This window comes from Crinia signifera, chromosome 2, assembly GCF_055691185.1.
Source record: "Crinia signifera chromosome 2, ASM5569118v1, whole genome shotgun sequence".
Classification (NCBI taxonomy): Eukaryota; Metazoa; Chordata; class Amphibia; order Anura; family Myobatrachidae; genus Crinia; species Crinia signifera.
In genome coordinates this window covers 106,007,010-106,034,203 of record NC_139218.1, presented here as the reverse complement: position 1 = coordinate 106,034,203, position 27,194 = coordinate 106,007,010, and the positions used below count along the sequence as shown (strand labels likewise).

The following is a 27,194-nucleotide window of genomic DNA, read 5'->3' as shown; positions in this document are numbered from 1 at the left end:
CACCCAAAAAAAGAACAGTCGCTGTGAGGGATTCGGCATGAAAAGCCGGCGGTCGGGATCCCGGCGTTCAAAATCCCGACGCCGGAATCCCGAACGCCGAAATCCTTGCGGGCTCGCCACGCAGTGGGCCCGGTGCCTCGCTACGCTTGGCACACTAATTTATTCTCCCTCCGAGGGTGTCGTGGACACCCACGTGGGGGAAAGTGTCGGGATTTCGGCGTTCGGGATTCCGGCGTCGAGATTTTGAACGCCGGGATCCCGACCTCCGGTATTTAAACTGCATCCCGCTGTGAGCGATGCTGGCATTTTTATCAGATATTTTGAAGATCTCTCACAGCAACCTTGGTACTCAAAGGGTTAATGTGGTGGTCACAGCTTAATTCAATACTGTCGCTATGATGAGAACCGGGCATATTATTAATGCCAGACACACACTGGAGTGATATCAGGATGGCTTGCCATTTTCTAATGTCAAATAGTCTAGTCATGTGTACACATGATTGGGAACTCCCACAGGTCGCAAAGCAACAGTGTATGGTCAGACGGCTTGCACAGTCACTCCGGTAATATCATCTGCGGGGCAGTGCAGTGTAAAGCACCATACACACTAGGCAATATTGTTTACTGTATTGCTCAGAAAGGGCTTTCTGAGCGATATTGTGGACAATATCGCTAACTGCGTGCGTCGATAATGACCTCCCTCATCTGGACATGATTAGACGAGGGTGGTCATCGCTCCCCCTGCCGCCCACTGCCATCGCTCACCTCAGCAGGCATCTGCAAGTGTGTATGGTGGTTAACAAAGGATAGAATGAGGTATAGTTCCATTGTTCATTATGTTGTGTAGCGATTACAGCCAATTGCGCGTGGTCTAGGCCTAAGTTAATTCGACTTGACCATTGAGATGAATGTCTGTCGTTCCAATTTGTACCCGGCTTTAGTGCATATGCCCAATATGCGCTCTTGCGGTGGCAGGCGACATCGCCTGGTTTGTCCTGCTGCAGGGTTACCTAGAAGATATCACTAGAGATGCCATGCTGCTGAAAGCATGTTAGATCGTGACGTCTTCCCCTATATCTTGCAAGGTTGATGAAGGGTCCCTTCACCCATCATTTCAGCCGGCTTTAGTTTGACCACTTCAATGCTGTCAGGTGAAGCAATTGTTCAGTGGGAGGATGTCAATTTGGGATACGGTCACTAGGTCGACATGACGGAATGTCAACATGCATGAAGGTCGACAGGTCATTCGGTCGACTTGGGAACGGTTGACAGTCAAAAGGTCAACATGGGTTTTTCACTTCTTTTTTTTTTTTGTGCCGACATGCATGAAGGTCGACATGTCATTTCATGCCCTACCATCCACTAGGGCGTGGTGGTAAAATAAAATAGTGTACCAAGCCTATTGAGTCCATGTCGACTTTGTCAAAATTCGGGACAAAAAAAAAAGTGACCTTTTGACAGTCGACCATTCCCATGTCGACCTATGATCTTCATGCATGTCGACCTAGTTACTGTCTATCAATTATCCCATTCCATACATTTTCCATAAAAATACAAAGAAGGAATGAAAAAAATAGGAACAGCGTATTATTAAAAAGAACTGGATAACTATAATATAGTGGCATGTGATGCCTGCAATGCGTTTGTACAAGATGCACTTATTTAGCAGTCAGCAATCATTAGACAGTCACTCTGTAGTGTGGACATTTCCTGAAAGCATACTGTACATGAACAGGACGTGATTTTATATTACTGCAATCACGCTTGCCTAAATAATTAGAAAGGGGGTTATCCTGGTGGATTCGCAAGGCTGGGAATTCGCAGCCTGGCGAGTCCACCAAACCCCGCCTTGGGAATGGTTGGCTGGGGCTACCCATTCGCAAGGGCAACTCGCTCGCGGGACACCGTAACATCCATTCACAGGGCAGGTGGACCATCACACATCTTTCGATGGTCGCAGACCATCGAAAGATGAGTCTTTCAATGATCACAGACCATCGAAAGATGAGTCTTTCGATGGTCGCAGACCATCGAAAGATGAGGAAGGTGCACACATATAAAAGTGACTCTCAAGTCACTTACATATGAGTGCACGCTGGGAAAGAAATGGGCGGGCAGCTGACATCTGGTGATGTCAGCTGCCCGCACCCGTGTCATGGCCTCATTAGCATCAGAACACCCAGCATTCTCATGGGAACGCCCTTGAAACGCTGGGCATTCCCATATGCTAATGGAGCCGCCCCTTGCCCCTCTCTACTTGCTGTCCTGGGTGCATGCAGTCTGTTTGCTGCGGGTGCACGCACCCTGCATATGCACATGCACAGAAATGTGCATGCACAGTACAGAAACATCGGTCCCTGTGCGAACACAGCCCTGCTGCAAACAGACCAGAATAAGGGCCCCTCTCTGCTTGTAAAGGCCCCCATACATTAGTAAGTTTTGGGCAGCTAAACTACTGCGAGAAGGACAAGAGTATACTAGATCCAAACTGATGCTAGCCATACAAAGAATTTAAATACTGAAGCTTGTCATCACTGAAATAACATACCTTAGTTCTGGTGTCTGCTGCAAATCTTTCGTGCAAACACAGAGCACTGCTCACAGATATGGGGTGCCGGACGGGGTCCCGACAGGCATTTACCCAATGTCGGGATCCCTTCTGTCAAAACATCGACAGCCGGGTTCCCGACGGGCACCTGCTATTTTCCCTCGTGGGGGTCCACGACCCCCATAGAGGGAGAATAGAATAGGTGGCTCACGTAGCGAGCCACCGTGCTCGCAGCATGGCGAGCGCAGCGATCCCGCAAGGGGCTTAGTTGCGCTCACCATGCTGTCTGGGTCCAGCCAGTCGGGATCCTGACGTCGGGCTAATGACTGTCGGGATCCCGACTGTCGGACCCCTGTACAACACCCCAGATATGTACAGCAAATGTAGTTTCCTAGTAAAGGGTCTAGTCATATTTCAAATGGAATTATATTGACAAGAACAAAGGCTGTTTCCTACTGTAGCTTTTCAACAGAAAGAAGACGGATCTCTTGTGTTTTGTACAGGAGGGGTAAACGGCAATTGCATCTCTGCATTTGTTTCATACTGATATTGGTGTGGGTGGGTGTGAGTTTTAGAAGTTTATTTGTTTAGGGTACTAGAAGGCGTTCAGCTGTTGTAGGCTTTTGGCCTGGGGAAATGGAGACCAGACATGTTTATTGATTTGAAATTCTTTAGAAATGGCTCATGGCCCGGAATTTAGCAGGACAGTGTTACAAGCTACACGTGTTTCTGTGTAAGATGTATCTGCTGACATTTTGGCTTGCTACACAAAAAAATCTATGGATAAAATGAAATTTCATATTGTTCAAATTATAATAAAAAGACAATCCATTGCCCAAAAATCCTATATACAGTACCTATTTGTGATTTGTAAAAATATGCCGAATGCAGTCAGATCATTATGCAGTAATGTTAACCTCGTAGATTGTAGATTTTTTTTTTCCTTAAGCTGGGTACACACTAGTCAATATATTGAAAAGATATGCACAATACCAATTTTGTTAACGATATTAAATGTACACCGGCCAGTGTGTATGCTCAATATAGTTAACGATGCACGCTCTTGTACATCATTAACTACCTTCCCCCATCATCTGTAGCTGCAGCTCAATCTAATAATATCGTAAGCGTCTGTATGGGCCTTATTTTGGTTCATTCTTTCTGACAAAATCCTTCTTAGATGGGCAAAACCATGTGCACTGCAGGGGGGCAGGTGTTACTTGTGCAGAGAGAATCAGATTTGGGTGGGGTTTTACTTCAAAGTGAGATCTATATTGCAGTGTAAAAATAAAGCAGTCAGTATTTACCCTGCACAGAAACAGATTAACTCACCCAAATCTAATTCTCTCTGCACATGTTACATCTGCCCCCCTGCAGTGCACATGGTTTTGTCCATCTAAGAAGGATTTTGTCAGAAAGAATGAACCAAAATAAGGCCCTATGTACGGAGACAAGCGGCGGGTGAATGATATTGATCAGTGTGTATGCACTACATAGCTTTCCTGCAGCCACAGATATAGTTAAGTGTGCAGCCAGCTTTATTAAGCAGCTGAAAGGATGACTTATAGATATTGGGCCCAGGGCCGGCGCCACCACTAGGCAGGACTAGGCATTTGCCTAGGGCGCCGGCCACTGGAGGGCAGTACTGAGCCGCCAAGGTACCATAGAGAGGTACCAGAAAGCAGGGAGCGGGGAGCAGGTAAGACTGTCATCCTCCCCCTCCCCGACCCCCATCCCGCCCGTTAATCAACGCTGCCCGCTCCCTGCTTGGGGGATTTCAGCGCGGCAGTATTGCCCGCACCTCCCCCCCCCCCCCCCCCCCCCCGTGCCGCATCACAGTGTCATCGCACCCTCCCCCCATTACAGTATTTTAGCAACCCCGCCACCCCCGTGCCGCATCGCGGGCGGCGGGCAGTGCGGGGGGGCTTTGCCTGGGGGCGGGCGGGGGAGCTTTGCCTGGGGCGGGCGGGGGGCTTGCACCGGCCCTGATTGGGCCTAATTTAGTATCAGTTGTAGTTTTGCAAAGATTCGAAAAACTTCAACTGCTCCCAGTACAGGGAAAGTCGTCCCCCCCCCCCCCCCCCCACACACACACACACATCCATGGACCCTCCCCGCGATGCCGAGATATGAAGCCAGTCCCCACTAATGGTCAGGGTGCACTGGCTCTTTCCCTGATTGTGACTGCAGTTTAAGGGGTCACGCATGCACACTGCCATGTGTGCATATGCGCAGATTACCAAATTCGCTCAATATTGGTTTTTTTGGTAATCAGCGCCGGTATTGAATCAGGCCCATTATTAGAATAGGTCATTGAAACAACATTCTGATGTTTTTGTGTATATAATATGTGTATATAAATATACACAGCCTCTAGGTCAGGCATGTCCAAACTATGGCCCTCCAGCTGTTGTGAAACTACAAATCCCATCATGCCTTGCCACAGTTTTGCTGTTAGGGAATGCTAAAACTATGGCAAGGCATGCTGGGATGTGTAGTTTCACAACAGCTGGAGGGCCACAGTTTAGACATGCCTGCTCTAGGTAATAGAAAGATTAATGGATTAAATAGAGGAAAACCAATCCTGATAGAATACTGTCTGGATTTTTGGGCCAGTTCGTAGCCTTATAAACTGTAAAAGCTGATTCTGACAAAGGATTGAAAACTATAATTTGCCTTTAGCAAAAAGTCTATTTGTTTGTTAGTTTCGTTAATTTTTATTTCTTGTATTATTCCAAAGGCTACAACTTTTGATACTTTTTTGTAGAATCGGTACATCTGTCAGACCACACTTAGGTCTACAGTCATTAGGTCGACCCCACTAGGTCGACTGGCAGGAAGGTCGACCTGACTTAAGGTCGACATGGGCCAAGGTCGACATGACTTAAGGTCGAATTTGCATAAAGGTTGACATGAGGAAGGTCGACTGGTCATAAAGTCGACATGGGTTTTTCACTGGGTTTTTTTACCCGAATGTCGACACAGTCGACATGGACACAGTTGGCAATGAGAATCGGACCCTCGCATTGCTCGCTTCGCTCGCAATGCTTCGGGCACGGTGGCTCGCTTCGCTCGCCACAGCTTTAATAACCTCCTCCACGCCCTAGTCGGCACATGTCGGCTCAAAAAACAGTGAAAAACCCATGTCGACCTTATGACCAGTCGACCTTCCTCATGTCGACCTTTATGCAAATTCGACCTTAAGTCATGTCGACCTTGGCCCATGTCGACCTAAGTCAGGTCGACCTCCCTGCCAGTCGACCTAGTGGGGTCGACCTAATGACTGTAGACCTAAGTTCATTCTAATAGATGACCGCTTCCCTTTTTTGTATCTGTATATTAATAATTGTCCAATGAGACACAATGATTTTGTTGCAAGAAGGAATGTAAAAATAGCAAAAAAACACATCTAGGTATCAGGATTACTATGTTCATGCAATCATTTTGTTTTTATTTTTATTTTAGGTACTATGCTGTTCTTTATCCAATGGTATATCCCATGAAAATCACTGGCAACCGGGCAGTACTGGCTATAGCATATGTGTGGCTGCATTCCCTCATAGGGTGTCTTCCACCTCTTTTTGGATGGTCGTCACTGGAGTTTCATCACTTCAAATGGATGTGTGTGGCTGCGTGGCACAAGGAGGCAGGCTACACTGCCTTTTGGCAAATATGGTGCGCTTTGTTGCCTTTCATTACAATGCTTGTCTGCTATGGCTTCATATTTCGTGTGGCTCGAATCAAGGCTCGAAAGATCCATTGCGGAACTGTTATTATTGTTCAAGATGTTTCCCATAAGAATGGGAGAAAAAACTCCAGTACTTCTACATCGTCTTCAGGAAGCAGAAAGAATACCTTCTCCAGTGTTGTTTATTCAGCTAACCAATGTAAAGCCTTGATAACTATATTAGTTGTTATGGGAGCTTTCGTGCTTACCTGGGGACCTTACATGATTGTTATAAGCACTCAGGCCTTATGGGGGAAACACAGTGTTACTCCCGTGATAGAGACTTTGGCTACTTGGCTTTCATTCACAAGTGCAATTTGCCACCCTCTGATTTATGGACTTTGGAACAAAACTGTGCGCAAGGAGCTTCTTGGCATGTGTTTTGGCAATAGGTACCGAGATCCATTCCACCAGCAGCATAGGACTTCACGGATGTTCAGCATTTCTAATAGGATAACAGGTAAGGTCAGCAGCACACACATTTCCTAGGAAATCAAGAACTGCTGTTGAATATATAGGTATAGAATCTTATGTCAATTTATATAACAAATGTGAGCAACACTGGCAATTTTAGCAGATATTTATATTCCGTTAGATTTTAGAAACGGTACTGCAGATGGTGAAAAAAAAAATCCCTGGAATATATATAAATATAGGCCCTGGATTGGGAGGGTAAGGGTGTGAGATGCCCCTAAAATATTTGAGAGTAGCCAGTACTGGGTCACAGGGCACAGTGCGTCTGCCATCTACAGGTAATATTGGGACAGAGATAATACCCTTTCTGGCTGCTTCACCTCCTCCCATCCCACAGCCGTTCTGGGGCCCTACTCCCTACTGCATCCAGCTTCAGTCCCTACATGTGTGGATAGTTACTGTGGGCTAGCCCCTCCTCTGGGAACATCCCTGTGCCCTTCTCAAGTCTCACTAAATATGTTCCTCACCTTTTCGCCTCTAACCCCTTCCCATGATGCACTCTATGACATACAATCAGAATCAGCTTTATTGGCCAGGTATTGCGTATACTAGGAATTTGATTTGGATTGCTGTGCAACAGCCAGGTAGGTATCAGTTCAACAGTGACAGTACTGATATACATGACACATACAGGTGTACACTACATGTACCCTGGAGAGGGTGATGGACATGTTCCGGTGGGGACACCGGAACATATATTCGCTGAGAAGCACAGCGCCTAGGCAGCCATCAGCGGCGCCACTGGTTGCCGCAACAGCCAAGTAGGTAACAATATAAGCAGAGACAGTACAGTTATCACACAGGTAACACACACGCTGAGCTGCACAGCGCCTAGGCAGCCATCTACAGCGCCACTGGGTTCAGATGATTATGTAGTATGCATAGAGCTCATTAGCTTCCAGTGAGTTTAATGGATAGGCTGGAATAGCAATACTCACATTGCAAAGTTATATATAATGCATGTAATATATAGTTGAAATATTTGAACTGTCAGGGACATTCATTTCTATGCCTATTACTTTTATATTGTGTACTTACATTATTTTTTAATTTATTTATTAATATTATAATTTTGTTTATTAGATCTTGGATTATCTCCACATTTAACTGCTCTTATGGCAAGGGGAAAAGATTCGGATCACCAAAGCACTACAACAAACACCGGAGTCAGCTATTCCAATGATTCAGGTAACTTATTTCCTTGTGTAGTTGCATAGCATATTGTAGTAAAGATCGCCATATGGGAATAGTTTGCAGGTTAGCGCAGTCCTTAATGGCAGAAAGACTTTTTCAGCAATGCTCGTTGCACAGATGTCCTGTTGCTAAGAGATCTGATATTGTTTGTGTACACTGCCAGTCTTATATATTCACAATGTGAGGAGAGTAATTGGTTGAGCAGAGTACAGATGGAGCCGGCGTGCGCCCGTCAATTCCTCTCCTCTGGCGAGTGCCGGCGATAGGGACTGGGACGCACATGCGTCTCACGTGCACGCGCGTCCCAATATCACGGCAGCTGGGCAGTGTCTCCCTGCCCGTCTCCGCTTCAGAGAGACGGGCAAGGTTCGGAGGGGGGGGGGGGTCGGGCGGCGAGGGGGACTAATGGCAATGGCAGGGGAGGCTGGGTTGAATGGGACCCGGGGAAAGCTCCGTTGCCATGGGGCGCGCGTGCCAGCCGCTGGCGGGGGCTGGCGTTACTTTCGCCAGCCCCTGCAAAGACTAGGCCGGCTCCATCTGTATAATAGGCACTTTGTAAGGAAACACAAGCCCAACTATAGGGGGTTATTCAGATCGCCAGCCGATTATCCATCGACTACAAATGCGTATGGATCGTAGAACGCATGCACAAGGCCGTCCTATGATAAAATACAGCGTCTTTTTTAATCGCAAGCCGTTCGCAAGTAGATTGATACTTACTGACAGTCCCAAAAAATGGCCGGCTACCGCCCCCAAAGACCACCTTGTTTAACCAAAATTGATGTAACTGTAGAACATGTGAAATGTCTGATTCATTATTTACTTGATTGCTACGACTGATACTGAAAATACAAATGGAAATAAAGTAACAATCTTCAGTGTCTCTGAAGTATTACTTATTTTTTAGGGCTGCAAAAAAAACCGTACAGATGTGTTCTCATACATCTAGTCTCAATACGTCATGCACAGCGATGTGTGCTGACCAGTGTTCTCTGCTGAGAACACTGGCAATCTGACTAGAACTATTCAGGAGATGGTGACGCATGGGATTGCGCATCGCCGTGGCTATGGGCTGTACACACGGGGCGATGTGTGCTTAATTTATAAGTGATCTAGATTAAATTGGTGATGTACCTGTATTAACATGTATCACAGTAGATAAAGTAATATATATATGTATAGATAACAAGTCAAATTTTCAAATGAAAAAAAAAAAATCATCATAAGTGATTCTGGGTTGTGAGCCACGCACATAGACCCATGAGCCAAAAAAACATGAACCAATATTACTTCACAGAGAACATTTTACTTTAATTAATTAGGAGAAGCGTAATAGTCAAAATAGAGGTTTTCTGAAAGTGGAGACTTCTAAATTGTACCATGAAATTATTAATATTTCTGATCGGATAGAATTTTTTTATTCGGAAAGATCAAGAGTTTGTATATATGGTAGCCATGTGGACAGTAGCGGTTTTTACCTATGGGCTGCAGGGCTGCAGCCCCCCCAGTTAAAATCTGCCACTGTAGTGAAGCCAGATGCAGTCTGTGAGACTGCACTGGCTTCACTGTCACCTGCCAGTCACAAAGGCAGTCCCATTGGAAATTGTTCCCTTCCTCCGGGATGCCATGTTGTGAGCTGCCGGGCAAAAACGACCAGTGCAATGCACCGGCAGCTCACAACATGGCATCCCGGAGGAAGGGAACAATTTCCAATGGGACTGCCTTTGTGACTGGCAGGTGACAGTGAAGCCAGTGCAGACTGGGGATGCCACTAAAGAGAAGTCAAGTGGCCACCATGGACACCGGGGGACGAAGTGAGAGTAAATAAAGATGCGGGGAGGGGAAACAAACAAAAAAAATTTAATTTTCTGAAAACATATGGTTTTCGGAATATTTCGGTTTTGGTATATCCGGGTAAGGGATACCCAACATGTATCAGAATATACAATACATCATTGTAGCCTCTTAATTCAGTATACCCCCTGTCCCATAGAAGGACCCTCCAGCCTCTAGTTTCCATCCCTTTGTGTCCAGTCTATTCCCACTCAGCCAGCAACTCTGATGCTTTCTGTCCAGTCCTTCTATTGAAGTGGGTTGATTTCAACTGATAATTGCTATTCAGTTACCTTTGCTTTCTCCCCTTGTACTGTCTATTTAAATCTTTTCATATTGTATTGTTTGTATATCTGTTTGTATATTTCTCTGTACAGCAGTGATTTTCAACCTTTTTACCTTGAGGCACACTAAATACGATTTTAAAATTGCCAAGGCACACCATGAGATCCCCACAGGGCAAAATACATTAGCCCCCACAGGAAAAAAACACAAACCTATTGGCCCCCATATAAAATAAATCACACTGGTCCCCACAGGTAACAAAACAAAATACATTGGCTCTACATGAAAAGAAGAGACCAGTAAATAACAGTAGAACTTTATTAATTTCTACTTAATTTCTTTACGGTCAGAGCAGTCAAACTTTGGAACTCTCTTCCTGGAGAGGTGGTGTTGGCAGATACAATAAATACGTTCAAAATAAGGTTGGACAAGTATTTATTGGATAAAAATATCCAGGGGTACTAATAAGAACCATATTCTGTCTTTTACAAGGGATAAGCTATTAAAACGTAGGTTGAACTAGATGGACGCAAGTCTTTATTCAGCCTTATCTACTATGTAACTATGTAACTATGTAACTGGTGGTGGCTGTAAACTGGTTTGGGCATCTCTAGATCTGGGGGCACACTTGAGAACAGCTCAAGGCACACTAGTGTGCCATGGCACAGTGGTTGAAAAACACTGCTGTACAGTATGACAATACAGATACTTGAAGCCAGATAAATGAAAGAAAATTATAATAATATATGGCTCACTAGATGTCTTACATGAAGATTTAAACGAATTACTTTAGTTGCAGCTTATTTATAAATGAAAATCCATCAGTCTGCAGCAGGACAATTCTCTATGTCCTTTTATCTTCATTTAGCAAATACAATTAATGTGCTAATAATTGCTTATTTCCTCTGTTCTGCAGGTACTGATGTCATGTTACTTGAAGACTGCAGCTCTGATAGCACACAGAATAATCGGCTTCTCTACCCCAGAAGGAAAAGTTCTGTTACATTTGAAGATGAAGTGGAGCAAAAAAGTGGTATTTTACATTTTAGTTTATTTTCATACTAATAAACAGCAGTAAATGACCTAACTGTCAGTGAGGCGTATCTGGGAGCAGGTAGAACCAACAGCTACACAGTATTTAACTTGTGATTGGTAATTAGGGGGCAGCTCTGACTTTATTTCAATTATTATTAAGGCGCCTATCGAATTATAATGATTAACATTTAACCTTAACTTACTGTTACCCCTAGAAATAAATCACACGGACACCTCTTATCACTAAAAGAACGACACGGACAACAACTGCATAAGCTAAAAGGTCATGGATATTTATTAAATGGTATGACCCTATTTGTAAAGGGATGGCTAGGAAAGCGCTTGGAGACCAGCTCCAGTCAAAAGGTTTTAATAATGGCTGCGACTATTAACGCCCCAACTTATAACATGGACGATGAACTGCCCCCATTTATTTAAAATTACAGACCGTGCTGTGACAATTTCACCGCCCCTTCTAAGGCATGGTGAGGAAACTTCCAGGAAGTGGCCAACGTCCCCCCACCTATCAATCACACACCTAAGCCTCTATGGGTAATCTATCTAGCCACAAAACTTTATTGAGACCATCACATATTTCACAGGCTCTTATATGCCCTCATGCCTACGCACCCCTCGCCTAATCTACTGTGAGTTTTAGAAATATTGAAGAAATTTTGTATAATTGGATCTGGGCTCAGACCAAATTCTTCACTGAAAAAGATAACAAATATTTGGTCCTCTATCAGCACCTGTATGTCTGGGGATCTGGGTATCCCTGTTTTTGTTCCACTGGTATCTAAAAGTAAATATCCTGGTATATGACTTGAGTCAAATGTATACTTTAATTTGCATTTAGGTGCCATGATAATCAAAATGTATTCTAATGGCTTTTATGCATCTCCCCATTTCTCTGAATGACGCCCAGAGGTGATCGGAGATCTGTTGGTGAATCAGAGAAAATAAACGATTTGCCAATCTTGACTGGTTTCGGTAGGGATCAGGAAATCTAGATTTTAAATATGTTTAATATTCCCGACTTACCAACTTGGCCATCGGTGGATCAGGGTATTGTCTTAATACATGTGCGATATACAGTATGGAGGCCAAAAATTACGCCTGTTCTTTAGCCAAAAAGCTCGTTAGTGCCAACTGTGGCGAAGTAGCTTACAATCAGTCATTTTGTTTTGTAATGTAAATAAAGTCATAGTCGTTCAGGTAGATACTCCTGTAGACCAGGTAAAATTTGTTTTACCAGTCACACCTTCATGCACTTTCTAGACCCATTACTTTACAAAACTTGTAAAGGGGTAATCAAAGCAGCTAAAATATTATATGAAGAGTGCATAGCCACTGAAAGCAAAACCAACCCAAAGAAGTTTTTTAAATACATAAATAGTAAACGTTTAATTAAGGAAAACATAGGCCCACTAACTGATACTAGTGGAAAAAGTGTTATTGAGGACAAGGGAAAAGCAAAACTGTTAAATGAGTTCTCCTCATCAGTATTTACTAAGGGAGAGCAGACTGTGGAACGAACATTTACCACAAACGGGACAAATAAGCCAGATCTCATTGTGGATTTCACGCCGAAGGAAATAATACTGAGGCTAAGCAAACTCAAAACGAATAAATCACCAGGGCCAGATGGGATTAATCCGAAGGTTTTAATGGAATTAAGGGATGAACTAGCTACCCCCCTAAATTATATCTTTAGCAAGTCACTATCGTCAGGTATAGTACCAAAAGATTGGAGAATAGCAGAGGTAGTGCCAATATTCAAAAAAGGAAGATCCCGCTAATTACAGACCCGTTAGTTTAACATCAATTGTGGGTAAACTATTTGAAGGATTTTTAAGGGATGGTATCCAGGAATATTTAGATCATCACCGTCTACTCAGTACTAACCAACATGGGTTCGTGAAAAATCGTTCATGCCAAACTAATCTACTAGGGTTCTATGAAGAGGTTAGCAAAAACCTTGATAATGGAAATGCTGTAGATGTGATTTTCCTAGATTTCGCTAAAGCATTTGATACTGTCCCACACAAGAGATTGATTAATAAAATGGAGAACCTAGGATTGGGTGAAAATATCTGCAGATGGGTAGGGAATTGGCTATGTAATAGAGAACAATGGTGAATGGTGCCATATCAGATATGATACCGGTACTAAGTGGAGTGCCCCAGGGTTCGGTTTTGGGGCCCATTTTGTTTAACATTTTTATTAACGATATTGGGATAGGGTTACTCAGCAATGTATCCATCTTTGCGGACGATACAAAACTTAGCAAAGTCATCAAATCAACAGAAGATGTCACCATGCTTCAAAATGATCTTGCAATTCTAGATGAGTGGGCAAAAAAATGGAAGATGAGGTTCAATGTAGATAAATGTAAGGTTATGCACCTTGGGAGACACAACCAGTTACAACCTTAGCAGAGAGGAACTGGGTAATTCCATACTTGAAAAGGATCTAGGAGTCCAAATAGACAGCAAACTGGGATATAGTGCCCATTGTAATGTAGCTACAAAAAAGGCCAACAAAATTCTGGCATGTATTAAGAGGGGAATGGAAACTAGGGACTCGAGGGTAATTATGCCACTATATAAAGCATTGGTGAGACCTCACCGCGAGTACGGAGTACAGTTCTGGGCTCCACACTATAAAAAGGACATCATAGAATTAGAAAAAGTCCAAAGGCGAGCAACAAAGCTTATTAGGGGAATGGAGAATTTAAGCTACGGGGCGAGATTAAGCAATTTGGGACTATTTACATTAGAAAAGAGACGTTTAAGGGGGGACATGCTCAACATGTACAAGTATATCAAGGGCCAATATAAGGAACTGACACACACCCTCTTTTCTACTAGAAAGGAATCTAGGACACGAGGGCATGAGTATAGATTAGAAGAAAAAAGATATCATTCAGCTAGTAGAAAGAATTTCTTTACGGTCAAAACAGTCAAACTCTGGAACTCTCTTCCCAGAGAGGTGGTAACGGCTAAGCTCATTAAATGCGTTCAAGGCAAAGTTGGACAAACTGCAAGGAAAGTGGGTATACTCGAGATGGGGTACTCAGAGTAGGAATAGGCGCCCTGTGGGGTGTGTTGCTAAGCTGCTCCTGCTTGAGGGGTGTTAACCCTCTAGATAAGTATAATAAAGAAAAAAAGGTGGTGGAGCGCTAGAAATGGATCAATTGAATATTACAAATTTAATGAATAATTAAAATAACCACTGGAATAACATGTATAAAAAATACAAAATGACAATATAATAAGACAATGACAATAAAAATGGACAAGGAAGTGATACTTATGTCTCTGAATTGTTGCCGTCAGTATCCTTGGAATTGGAGGGTTTTAGATTCCCTGGAAGATGCCCAATAATGATGGTATAGGCAGTGGGCCGTCCTGGATTGTGCAAAAATGAACGCTGGAGGATGATCTTATTCCCAATGGGGGATTCCTCACTAGAATGCGCTGATTGCTGGTAATCACTGTGGTGGATCTCACGCTGGAGGATGATCGGATTCCTTGATGTGGAAAGGTCCTCACGATGTTGCGGATAGAATAACCACAGATGTTTGATGGAAATTATTCCCCAATGGAGGGGGATATTGGAGGCAATCCGGACAGGGTGACAATGAAAGGGATAAATTCTAGGATATTGGCAGGGAGTGCGGCAGCATAGACAGAGATGCTTCCCAGTCCAAATTAAAAGTAGCAAGTGCTGCCTAACATGTTTCGTTGTGATCTCACGACTTTATCAAAGGTATAGCACTAGGTAAAGGGGTTGGGTTTAAATACCCTTAAACAGGAAGTGTACAATTCACATTATTCGGTACTTCTGTAGTTTCACGGCGCCGCCGCGCGCACACTCTGGCTCAGAAACTTGGCAGACTGCCAGAGGCTCTGATTAACCGTGCGCGTGCCGCTCTAGCTCAGACAGAGTGTGCTCGCGCCGCTCTAGCTGTACTGACAGCTACGTAAACAGCGTGGCGGCCGGGCAGCAGCAGCAGCGCGCTGCCCAGGCGCTGGCAGGTCACTGTGGTACTTGTAGTTCCACAGTGAAATAGGCAGCGCCTGGGCAGCGCTGACAACAGCGGGGGCAAGTGGACACACCCCGGGCACAACGCTGACATGCCGGGGCTTGTAAAGTACTCACCCCGGCACAGCGCTGTATCCCCCATTTACACGCTAAATCCAATGGCTTGCAGCCTAGATCTAGGCGCTAATGCACCTGGATTCACACTCCCTGCAAGCCGCTAAGAAGGAGGGGGGCGCCTGGATTTAGGCGCAAAACCCTCTGAATCCAGGCGCCTTGCGAGCCGCTAAGAAGGAGGGGGGCGCCTGGATTTAGGCGCAAAACCCTCTGAATCCAGGCGCCTTGCGAGCCGCTAAGAAGGAGGGGGGCGCCTGGATCTAGGCGCAATACCCTCTGAATCCAGGCGCCTTGCGAGCCGCTAAGAAGGAGGGGGGCGCATGGATTTAGGCGCAAAAGCCAGGCTCCCTGGGAGCCGCAAAGGTGGTTTAGCATCTAAATTTAGACGCTGAAGCGCCTGGATTTAGTTGGGTGGAGGGGTACATCTAAATTTAGACGCAAAAGCATCTAAATTTAGCTGGGTTTAGGGGTACACTATTAAAGCCCGTCCACAGTGGCAGTAGTCGACGCAACAGCTGTCGACTGTGTAAATCCCACTATCCACGCCCACCCGAAGCGTGGCGAGCGCAGCGAGCCCCGCGAGGGGCGGCGGTACGCGTCCTACGACCTTTTCATACCCCCACTATCCACGTCGGCGTGGAGTTGAGAATAGAATAGTGTGGCGAGCGCAGCGAGCCACCGAGCCCGAAGCGTGGCGAGCGCAGCGAGCCACCGAGCCCGAAGCGTGGCGAGCGCAGCGAGCCCCGCGAGGGGCCGCGGATACCTTCACAGGTAAACGCATCCCCTCGCGGGCTTCACAGGTGTCCGCGTCGCCACGGACACCTGTGAAGCCCGTGAGGGGATGCGTTTACCTGTGAAGGTATCCACGTCCCCTCGCCACGCTTCGGGCTCGGTGGCTCGCTGCGCTCGCCACACTATTCTATTCTCAACTCCACGCCGACGTGGATAGTGGGGGTATGAAAAGGTCGTAGGACGCGTACCGCCGCCCCTCGCGGGGCTCGCTGCGCTCGCCACGCTTCGGGTGGGCGTGGATAGTGGGGATGATTCAGGAACACATTCACACCTGCACACTCACACACCTGAGACAGTGAAGACGACATTTTCGGCAACTGTTCACTTTTTTTTTAGTTGAAATTCAAGTGAAATTTAACTTTTTTTTGTTGAAATTCAACATAACTGTAGAATATAAATGATTCAATAATCATAAACAATAAAAAGTCCAACAATAATTTAAAAGTCATGATTTAATCAGTAGAGCAGGAAGGAACTTCGGCGTCTACGTCACCGCCAGCATTTTCAGTTGACGGACCTGCTGTGTCGACATCATCGCCGGAAGGACCTACTGTGTCAACATCACTGCCAGCATTCTCTTTCTCGACCAGGGGGAGCAGGGTCAGAGCGTGCCAAATACGATGGAAGGGGTCCTGGGCGCCTAAACTCTGCCTCCACATAAATTCCTGAAGGTATGAATCCAGGTAATGGCGTGCGGTACCCCTCTGGCGTTTATTACGCCACTTGCAGCTGCCCCAGAGTCGCTCCACATTCTGGGTGTGCACCCCAGTGTCCGGGTCGACGAAGTGGTATTTGTGGTTCACCTTTCCGTGAACATAACCGGCCTGCTGGAGTTGCTGGGTATTGTACGCCCTCCAGCAGTCTGTGAAGACAGTAGTGCCCGGTTCCACATGGGCCTCGATGGCAGCCATCAGGGTGGCCGTATCCCGCCGCTCCACCGCAGTGATAAAGCACTGGCCGGACTCCCTAGATATTCCCCCGAATACCCACTGCTGGGGCAGGAGCCGTCCGACGTTGCTCTTTCTTTTTACATACAGGCTTTCGTCGACCTCGACGATCTGCCCCGGGCCTCCGATTCGCCGCTGAGGCTGTGCTAGCAGGTCCAGCGTGCAGGCCTCCCTCATTAGATTGCTGTATAGGACAGCAGTTTTTTGGCAGATGTTGAGCTGCTTGTCACAAAATTTCATGCTGGTCAGCTCTTCTGCCCAGCAATATACAAATCTGATCAGGGTCACGAAGGTGAGGTGAGATCCCCTGAACCATTGAGCTGACCTGACGCTGACTTTTTTTCTGCAGCTCCTAATGTGGCAGCGCCACATGCGCTCCTTTATGCTGAGCTTCATGGGGTGGCCATTGGGGCAGGTCATGGTCTGTGGCAGGAACTGGCGGGCCTGCAAGAAAGCCACAGCCTCCTCCTCCGTCTGTGGCAGGTTAAATAATGTCAGACTTGCCACTGCCATTATTCACCTCAGCGTCTCGTACAGGGCTACAGCTGACTGACTGACTACGTAAACAGCGTAGCGCGCGTCCATGCCTGAAGTAGCGGGAGTGAGAATTGACACGCTAAAAGCCCAAAATAAGTTAGCGTCTACATTGGGGACACCCCCTGTGGTAGCGGTGTGCCGGGGTGTGCGATTTATAAGCCCCGTTTACCCCATTTTGTCTCCTTTTTACACTTCATTAATCACGTTACACTATAACACTGTAGCTAGAGCGGCACGCGAGCCTCTGGCAGGCTGCCAAGTTTCTGTTAATAACACTGTAGCTAGAGCGGCACGAGAGCCTCTGGCAGGCTGCCAAGTTACTGTTACTTCCGGCGCCGTGAAACTACAGAAGTACCCATTATTCAATTATCCATTTGATCCTTAGAACGCATATGAAATTTAAAATAATACATATACAGCATAGTATGTTATTTTGCATATAGATATATAGGAGGCAGACCTAATAAGGATAAAAAGCAAGGGTTAGTGTTGGTACCTGTGATGATCTTAAGTAAGGAGGCATTTTACATAGCGAGCGGCCGTCTGGAACGCACGCCACTTCTCTACTTCCGGCTTATGGAACGCATGTAATCGCGTCCAAGTAAAGTTGGACAAACATTTACTGGAGAAAAACATCCATGGGTACAAATAAGAAATGTAATTTGTCTGTAAAATACCAGAACCTACCAAATCAGCAATGGATATCTATACCAGGTTGAACTAGATGGACGCAACTCTTTTTTCAGCCTTACCTACTATGTAATTACTCAGATATGTATCCAAACTCCAAAATCCTACGTATCCACACTCCAAAATCCTACAGCAGACATCACTGGTCTCCTCCCTTGATTTGCACACAAGACTTCTCTGGACCAAACTACCAGAATCTGTTAAATCTGCCCACAACATAACATTGGTTATTCCGTATAATAGTCATGTGTGATGCATATTTGCACATTTTTTTGTAACGTAAAAAGACTATGGGGGATATTCAATCCCCGCCACTTTTTCCGACGGGGAAAATAGCAGCGGGCACCTATTCAATGCAGTCTTGACCGACAGTATTCAAGAGGCAGAACAACAGAACAGGCCCGACTTTAAAAGCTGTCAGGCCTGTTTTGGTGAGAACGGCCGTGAATTGTTGCAATCACGGCCGGATCTCGACAATCCATGGCCATTTATGCAGACACGCCTCCTTTTTGGCGATCGGCAGGTGGGACATTGAATCCCGCCTGGCGATTTGCGGTTGAGCAAAGTGAAAACGGGCCAGGGTCACGGCTGTCTGGTTGTACCAACAGTTGTGACCTGGGATTGAATACCCCCCTATACATTTACAGGAGCACCAACTCTTACGTATTTCTTTCTTGAAAAACAGTTTATAATTAATATAAACAGTGGATTATACAGTTTGTCATGCACCTACCATTATAATTAACCGGTATAGTACTAGCATAAATTAAAAAATTCTAATTGAGGGTCCCATTTTACATTAAATATTAGCGGCAAACAGCTGCAGTCCCATATTACTCTGTGAGGGATACAATGCTGTTGGATTTTCCAAGCTTGGGGTTAGACATTTGTAGCATACGGGGTACAGTTCACAAAATCAGCTGACATCGAGTTCCTCCAGAACCCTCCCCAGCATTTGCCTCTGTGCATTCATGGCCAGCAGACCAAGCATGCACAGGAGTCACACTACTACCGCAGGGAAGGGTTCTGTGTTCCTGTGGGTGTAGTGATACATGTGGGTGAAAGAATCATATAATGTGATTTTAGGCTAATACTATGCCCAGATTGCATTGAGTGTACAATTATTAATAAATAGACACCAGGGTCCCCAAAGAGTTATTACCAGTTATTTATATAGCTCACACATTCTGCAGCGCTTTATAGCGGGACTGAATATTCATCCGTCCCTGCCCCAGCGGAGCTTACAATTTATATCCCCACCACACGTACAGACATTCATACTGGTGTTCATTTTGTTGGGAGAAAATTAACCTGTCAGTAAATTTTGGGATTGAAGAAGGAAAAACATGCAAGCATGGGGAGAACATACAAACTCCACACAGTTAGGGCCATGGAGGAAATTTAACCTATGGCTTCAGTGCTGTAAGGAAGTAATGCTAACCATTACACCGTCCGTGATCTAGACAAATAATTCATACTGCCTCTTTCCTTGAAAGGTGATCAATAATCATCTTTTTAAGTCTGGACAGATTATTCAATATATTTTCATTCAAGGGCTACATGAATGGCCAAGTGATGCATGGGCCATACGCTCCTTAAACGGTCTATGGGGGATGTTCAATTAGCTGTGCTAATTTACCACAGTTAATTGACCCCGTTCTCCTTGGGCTATTCGATTGTCAGACAGTACAGAAGGTGTAATGGTTAGCATTACTGCCTCACAGCACAAATATGCATGCACAATATACACATATTTTGTTGTGGTATGTCAATACAGCATCCTTTTTAGCAGTGTTATGGTGTACATCATTCGGTCAAAGCAGAAAGGCGTTTTTTTAGAAAAAGTGATATTCTTATATAAACAGTCCAGTTTATATAAATGTTCGAATTAGCACTTATAGATATGGATATATATATATATATATATATATATATATATGAGTCACTGCTTGGTTTGTACTTTTAAAAAAAGGGAGTGGAAAGCCGCTAATGAGCTATGCTGGGTGGATATTAAGAATCCTCTTTAAATATGTAATTCTGTTGTATGGACCTGCTGTATGTTCTAACACAAATGCAAATGAAGCCATGACATGCCTCATTCATTTTAGCAAAATATATTGTGTATGGAAACTGATGAGTTCTATTCAATGTCTTTTGTTTTAAATTACTGGAATGCTAATTGTATATGTCTTGTAAACAGAATATAAATAGTCCCCCATCTGAAAAGAACACTAGAATAGTCTGACTACCCTTTGTCTTCTGTTACCAAACAAGATTGTGCAAAGCTTTGCTTCTTGAGATCAATATACTTTTTCCTACAGATTCTAACAAAACATCTGCTGTTGAAAAGCCATGCAGCACGTCCTTGGAATCCTACGCATTCAGCTTGGCCAAAGCAATTGAGACAGATGCAAAAATCAGCTTGTTTGGAGAAGAAGTAATGTCCTCTGCTGTGCAAGCCATGCCAGGGGGTTCTGGTATTAGCCGCGGCAGCAGGAATCACGTGATCCAGAAACAAAGGATTGTACTGCAAAGCATTGACGAAGGGACCATGTGATGTGGCTTTTGTACTATAACCATGCTGCCGCTGGAAGCAACTCCCAAGATAGAAGAAGATACAGTAAATACAAAGTGATTCCATTTATTCATTGCAAAGGGAAATAAAACATGCTTTTGTTACAGGTGCCATCTTTTATCAGACACTAGAAATGAACGTAGTGTAATCTATGGTAGTGATACATTGATACCCAGCGTGAGGGTTGCTTCCATTTGCCACTCCACAATGTGTTGTACTGTATACCAGTAGTATTGAGAAGCTCATATTTTGACATTATTATCCATTACGCTACTTCTGCATAGGAAAAGGAATTGGTTTGGGTGCTAGGTGTTGCTTTTTCATTTTAAGCGCACACATTTTGTGTTATTAAAGTTTGCTGGTTTTTATACAACTTATGTATATTGTTATCCTAGCGCTAGATCTTTTGTTTACAAATATTTATTTTTTTATACTTATTGGTTACGTTACTGTTAAAATATCTTTTGGAAATGTCTTTTTTACAGAAAAGTGCATTGACCTAACGCTACATTTCAATTGATCGTGCTGGCCTATGCTTAAATGGTACTGTCAGAATCCCTTGGGACTTTTTGAGTGTACATCATAAATCCTATTACAGAGATCAAAGATCTACATGACTATTTAACCATATAAAATATTTTACAGCAAGTACTTGTATGATTTAACCACTTTGATGGCTAACGCTGCTCCTTACCTCTTTGGGGGGGATTTCAAGTGCTTTGCGTGACAGCGCACAGTAGATGGCACCCAACAGAGCTATTCAAGTGTTACGGTGTGTATGCATGGTGGGATTCTGGCTCATGGACGATTTTGTCTAGACATTTTCGACTATCTTCACTTACAATTCTGACGATCTTCACTCTTGACTGTGATATTTGGCTTATGGACAAATACACTGTAGATACAGTCAAAATACTTTTCTACATAGTCTATCTCTACTTGCGATACCGACCTCATGGGCCAATGCATCGGTATCACATGCTGGGATAACATTTTGTCATTTTGGTTATCTAGTCAACATCGTAAGGCAAAATCACACCGCCCACAGCCATCGGCGCTGACCTTACTGGTATATTTTCTATCAATTTGAGCTCTAGTTTCTTGATAAAACATTTGGATTTTTTTGAATATTCTATTTGGAGGAAGGGAGGTTCTAAATATGAAAATACCTTTTAATTGTTGGCTACATAGCAGTGTGTGAGTTGAATCTCCTATATCTGAAAATCTTTGGAACAGAAGTATTTTGTATTTTACATTTTCATACACTTTCCATATATTTTTAAATATTACTTACCATAATGACATATCTTTGGGGTAGGACCCAAGTCTTAACATGCTCTGTATACGCACAATTTTATATAATAATTTTGTGTACGAAGCAGTTGTCGTACATTATGCCATCAGAAACTAAAGGTGTCACTATCTCTGCCACAATGAAGTATTTTGGAATGTTTTGGATATGGGAGGCTCATCTTTATGTGCGTTGAAGCGAGAAACTCAGGCTTTGAGGACTGTAGTACAAGTTTAGCCTTTACACTTGGAACTTCTGAAGCTTTGAGCTATAAAAAAAAAAAACCTGCTTACATTCAGTATTGCATCTGATTTATTTTATTTTCAGTAAGTATTTGTTTCAGCATAATGTCCTTATAAATGACACTTCTCTTAAAAGGGAGAATTAATGGAGGACGATAGGCTTTATGATCGTAGGTTCCTTTGATGTTAATATTGAATGTACACAATGCTTGCATGTGCCATGCAGTAATACATACTGTATGCTGAGACCTTACTTTGTTTACAAATCTTAGCAGAGGACTTTCATATCTTACATTTGCAGGATGACAGGAGGGGTTGGTTTTATTGCTGCTTGGGGTGCAGTTGACTGTTAGTGCACTTAAACGTTTCAGAGACTGAAACAGAAATTTAGGGGTTCTAAAGAAGGGACCAAAAACTGAAGAGGACAGAGACAATTGGTTGTTTAGGACTTATTTAGAAATGATGTGCAAAAACAATACTCCTTTCACATCGCCAAAATATCCCAGGTCGGACCTGGGATGCTGCCTTAAAGACCTGGGTTAAGGTGCGGTGTGAAAGCACCAAACCATATAACCTGGTTAGAGCAACCCGACAATTCGACCCTCTGTATAATGGGCGACCCATGTTTAGTGTGAAAGCACCAGACCCAATCCCGGGACTGATCTGACTTTTGCGATGTGAAAGGGCTATAAATGTCCTTAGTGACTCGCCTTCCTAACCCACCCACTGCTTATCTGAATGTGATCCTGCTGCTTGGGTTCAGTACGATTTACCGACAATTGAAATACCGACAATCACTTGGCCGACACTGTTGAACCGTCAGGGTGTAAATACCTATAGTCAATATCCTGACGGGTACATAATGCCGACAATTGAAATGCCAACGCGCAATATTCTGACAATCATAATCCCAGACATGTTAAAATGCTGATGCAGTTGTAATGTCAACATGCACACCGTATTAGTGTACTGAGAGCGTTCCCCATGCTTCGGGCACACTATTATATTCTCCTGCTATGCCCACTGGGATGGTAAAGTATGAAAAAATCATCAAAAACTGTATTCGGTATTATTTGACAATATTTTGGCTGTTGGTTTTGTGGTTCTTCTGTGTCTTGTACATGTCGGTTTTTTGATTGTCAGTATTTTGTTGTCCATATTTTGATTGTTGTGTTCTGAACCTGTCAGTATGTTGACCATCTGCATTTAGTTGTGGGCATTGTGTCAATTGGTGTTTCGTCCATCGGCAGATAAACTACATACAGCACCGGCTGCTTAAAATAATCCAAATGGTTTTACAGGCAAAACTGTTTACAAAAAATCCTTTTTAAAGTGCCTATATTAATATCTCACTAGAATTGCATATTCCTCACCCTAAATGTCCATTGCCTCCATGTGGACTTAAAGCAATACTGACAATTTGCTGGCATCTTATGTTTTGCCAATCATAAACATTTGTTGTAAGAGTTCCTGTATAGTTAGGTTTATCGCATCGTCATGTATGGGATATATCAGGTTGGTTTGCAAAAGTAAACGGTACTTATGTAGTATCTGGGCTGCCGATTTTTTGATTGTATGCCTTAAGTTAAGGCATACAATCAGATGCGATGCGATGCGATGCGATGACCCGATTTTTCCATAGGATTCAATGTTAAAATGGACTGAGTCCATTTTAACATGAAATTCAATGGGAAAAAGGGGTCCTTTTCATACCCCTACTATCCAAGTGGGCATGGAGTTGGATATAAACCTGTGGCGAGCGTAGCGAGGCGAGCGAAGCGAGCCCCGCGAGGGGACGGTATTCTGTGTCCCCTCGCGGGGCTCGCTACGCTCGCCACGCTTCGGGCTCGGTGGCTCGCTACGCTCGCCACAGGTTTATATCCAACTCCATGCCCACTTGGATAGTAGGGGTATGAAAAGGACCCCTTTTTCCCATTGAATTCCATGTTAAAATGGACTCGGTCCATTTTAACATTGAATCCTATGGAAAAATCGGGTCCATCGCATCGCATCGCATCGCATCGCATGCGATTTGGTCGGGTGCGATGCGATGCGATGGACCCGATTTCAAAATCGGCAGCCCAGTTACTACATAAGTACCGAGTAAACTTCTTTAATGGACAAAACCATGTGCACTGCAGGCGGGGCAGATGTAACATGTGCAGAGAGTTACATTTGGGTGAGTTTTTTTGTTTCTGTGCAGAGTAAATACTGGCTGCTTTATTTTTACACTGCAATTTAGATTTCATTTTGAACACAACACACCTTGATGTCACTCTCTCTGCACATGTTACATCTGCCCCGCCTGCAGTGCACATGGTTTTGTCCATTAAAGAAGTCGTTTGCTATTGCAAACCAACCTGAATCACCCCTAAATCCAATCATTCAGTATTATTTTCATGGTAATAATATCTTATGTGGAGTATATTTACTAAACCTTGGAGAGTTGATGGTACATTATGTCTTTCAACTTAATGTTAGCTCCTAACTGCCATGTTACAGGCTGGTTGGCTGGTATCTTTATACTTAGACACAACTAAAATAGAACATTCATAATAGCTTATGTTAAGGTGCATACACACTGTACAATTTTTTTGACCAATTTGGTTGAATTTCCATTGAACCCAGTGTCCTGGACGAAAGATGTTGACAAAAGATATTGTCAACAAACAAACGATGAATGATGATGCGCATACCCACCAGTTGTTCATCAAGATTGTTCATCAACTGTGCATGCAGCTCAATTTGAATATCTTGCAAAAAGAGCCTATAAACTGTAGCTAGATCTTTCTTCTTTCGTCTGTCGTCAATATTTTTCGTCAACATCTTTAGTCCAGGACACTGGGTTCAATGGAAATGTCTTTCAACCAAATTGGTCAAAAAAATTGTACAGTGTGTATGCACCCTAAAATACAGGGTGTTGTGCAACCTACATACTAACGCATATTCAGTGCCTTCGTCTGTGGGGGTGCAAAATATTGAATATTCTGCCTTCACCATCAGGTGCATTCCTAACAATGGATCAGATACAGAGATGGACACAGAAGCATAAAAGGCATCTTGTGAAAATAGACACTTCCTGCCAGATTATCTGATCCAGTGCTGTGAAGACCAGCATCGGATCACCCCAAGATGCAGCTACGTGCCAAGGAAATGGGGCACCCACTGTTTTGGGATGCTGACCGTCGCTGTACCTCTCCACCCAAAATTTCTGCAAAAGGAACAATCCTATTGCAGCTTAGGGTGCACTGCCGCTGCCCTCTCCTTGGCCATAGGATACGCCTACAGTATTTACAGCTTTTTAATTCTGCATTAAGTATTTGAGGGATTCACAATGTGTAATTCTGGGCCACATGTCATGTGAGGGTGAGGTATGAGTCACAGTGTAAGAAGAGGTGCTCTCCCTGTGCCACGGTAATTTCACTGAACCATATGAAACAGTGCTGACGCATAGAACGCTGACAGTATGGATACATGACAAAGGGACATAACTATGTGTGCTCAATGTGTATTCTCAGCAGTTTGTTCAATGACCCCTATTTAAAGTATTTGCTTACCTAGCAGTAAATGCAGCTTATGGCGAACATCTCATTAAAGTTACAATACTTTTTTAGTTAGAATTCTGATCTTGGGGAACAAGTTTTTAAAGTGATGTTGATTCAACAACGTACTGCATAGTCTTAAAAAAAGGTACCACTAAATACATTGCTTCTGCCTTACCGGTGTATCTGACATTATGTATGTGTTGCCACTGTCTGTACTTTTAACAGACAATTTTGAACTGTATTTTTTCTTATTGTTTGCTTTAAGTATTTTTGCATGTTTGTTTTTTACTGATCTGTAAATATCTGCACATTTTATATGTAAAATTCATCATTTCACTTGCTAATAAAACACATTTTGTACTTTTTGTGTTGCATGTTTGTTTTCATAAACCTATATATGCAATATATGTTATAGCTGCTGCCATAACTGCCAATGGGCTTATTTGTCTACTGCAGGGGGTGGACAAACCTGTCCTCAAGATCTACCATCGGTGCATGTTTTCCAGGCAACCTGTGATTCTATAGTAGGAATGAATGCAGCATGTTTTAAAATGTGACAGTTAGTAATGACTACAGCTGTGCAACAGCTAGGTCACCTGGAAAACGTGGCCCGTTGGTAGATCTCGAGGACCGGTTTGGCTACCCCTGGTCTACTGGGAGAAAAATGGAAATATTGCTACAACTTGGCACCAAACGAAGCAGACCTGCCATCTGTGATGTGCGGTCAGGTGAGGCAGGTTCTTTCCTGTTATAGGGCCGCATGATTATCAATAGACTGCACATGCGTATGGCCTGATGAAAGCCTGCTTTTTGCAAGGAGATTGTATGTTGGAATCGGACATTTTGTAGTCGTGTCAGGAAAAATGTAGGTGTGTCCAGGTATTTGAAGGGAAAGCATGTGATGATCCTGATTCTGTCGCAACTGCTGAGTAAGTCCTGGGCTATGCACAGACTGCACACACCGGTAAAATCATTGAATCGTGAATGAATTTGCAGACGAAGCACAGACCCAGCTACTTTTCCCAAGCCATGCTAAGCCATTCACAGGCTTGCACAGGGTGGGATTTCACTCTGGTGGGGTGGTGTATATCTGATCGAAGGCCCCCGAAAATAATCAGCTGTGCAGTCAGGTCTGAATCGGGCATATACTTCAGTGCTTCACCTGTCACAAATTTTTTTACTCCAGAGATTTCACTATACAATGATATGAAAAATGCCAATAATATTTTATAAAAAATCTTCTTTGTACTGTATTATTCTAATATTTTTTTATAGCTAAAACTCTGGATTAAAAAATCTGCCCCCTGTCCCCACATAT

At 43.8% G+C, this 27,194-nt stretch overlaps 1 protein-coding gene across 2 annotated transcripts in view; it reads left to right on the top strand.

Moving 5' to 3' along the window:
* Window positions 1–21,171, top strand: part of GPR161 (G protein-coupled receptor 161) — a 35,651-nt gene extending 14,480 nt beyond the window's left edge. For both annotated transcript variants that reach the window (XM_083172692.1, XM_083172691.1), the window contains exons 2-5: window positions 6,014–6,735; window positions 7,833–7,937; window positions 10,978–11,094; window positions 20,545–21,171. In XM_083172692.1, coding sequence (XP_083028818.1) covers window positions 6,036–6,735; window positions 7,833–7,937; window positions 10,978–11,094; window positions 20,545–20,780 — 1,158 coding nt within the window. In that variant the 5' untranslated portion in view covers window positions 6,014–6,035 and the 3' untranslated portion in view covers window positions 20,781–21,171. The remainder of the gene's footprint in view (window positions 1–6,013; window positions 6,736–7,832; window positions 7,938–10,977; window positions 11,095–20,544) is intronic.
* Window positions 21,172–27,194: the final 6,023 nt, after the last annotated feature.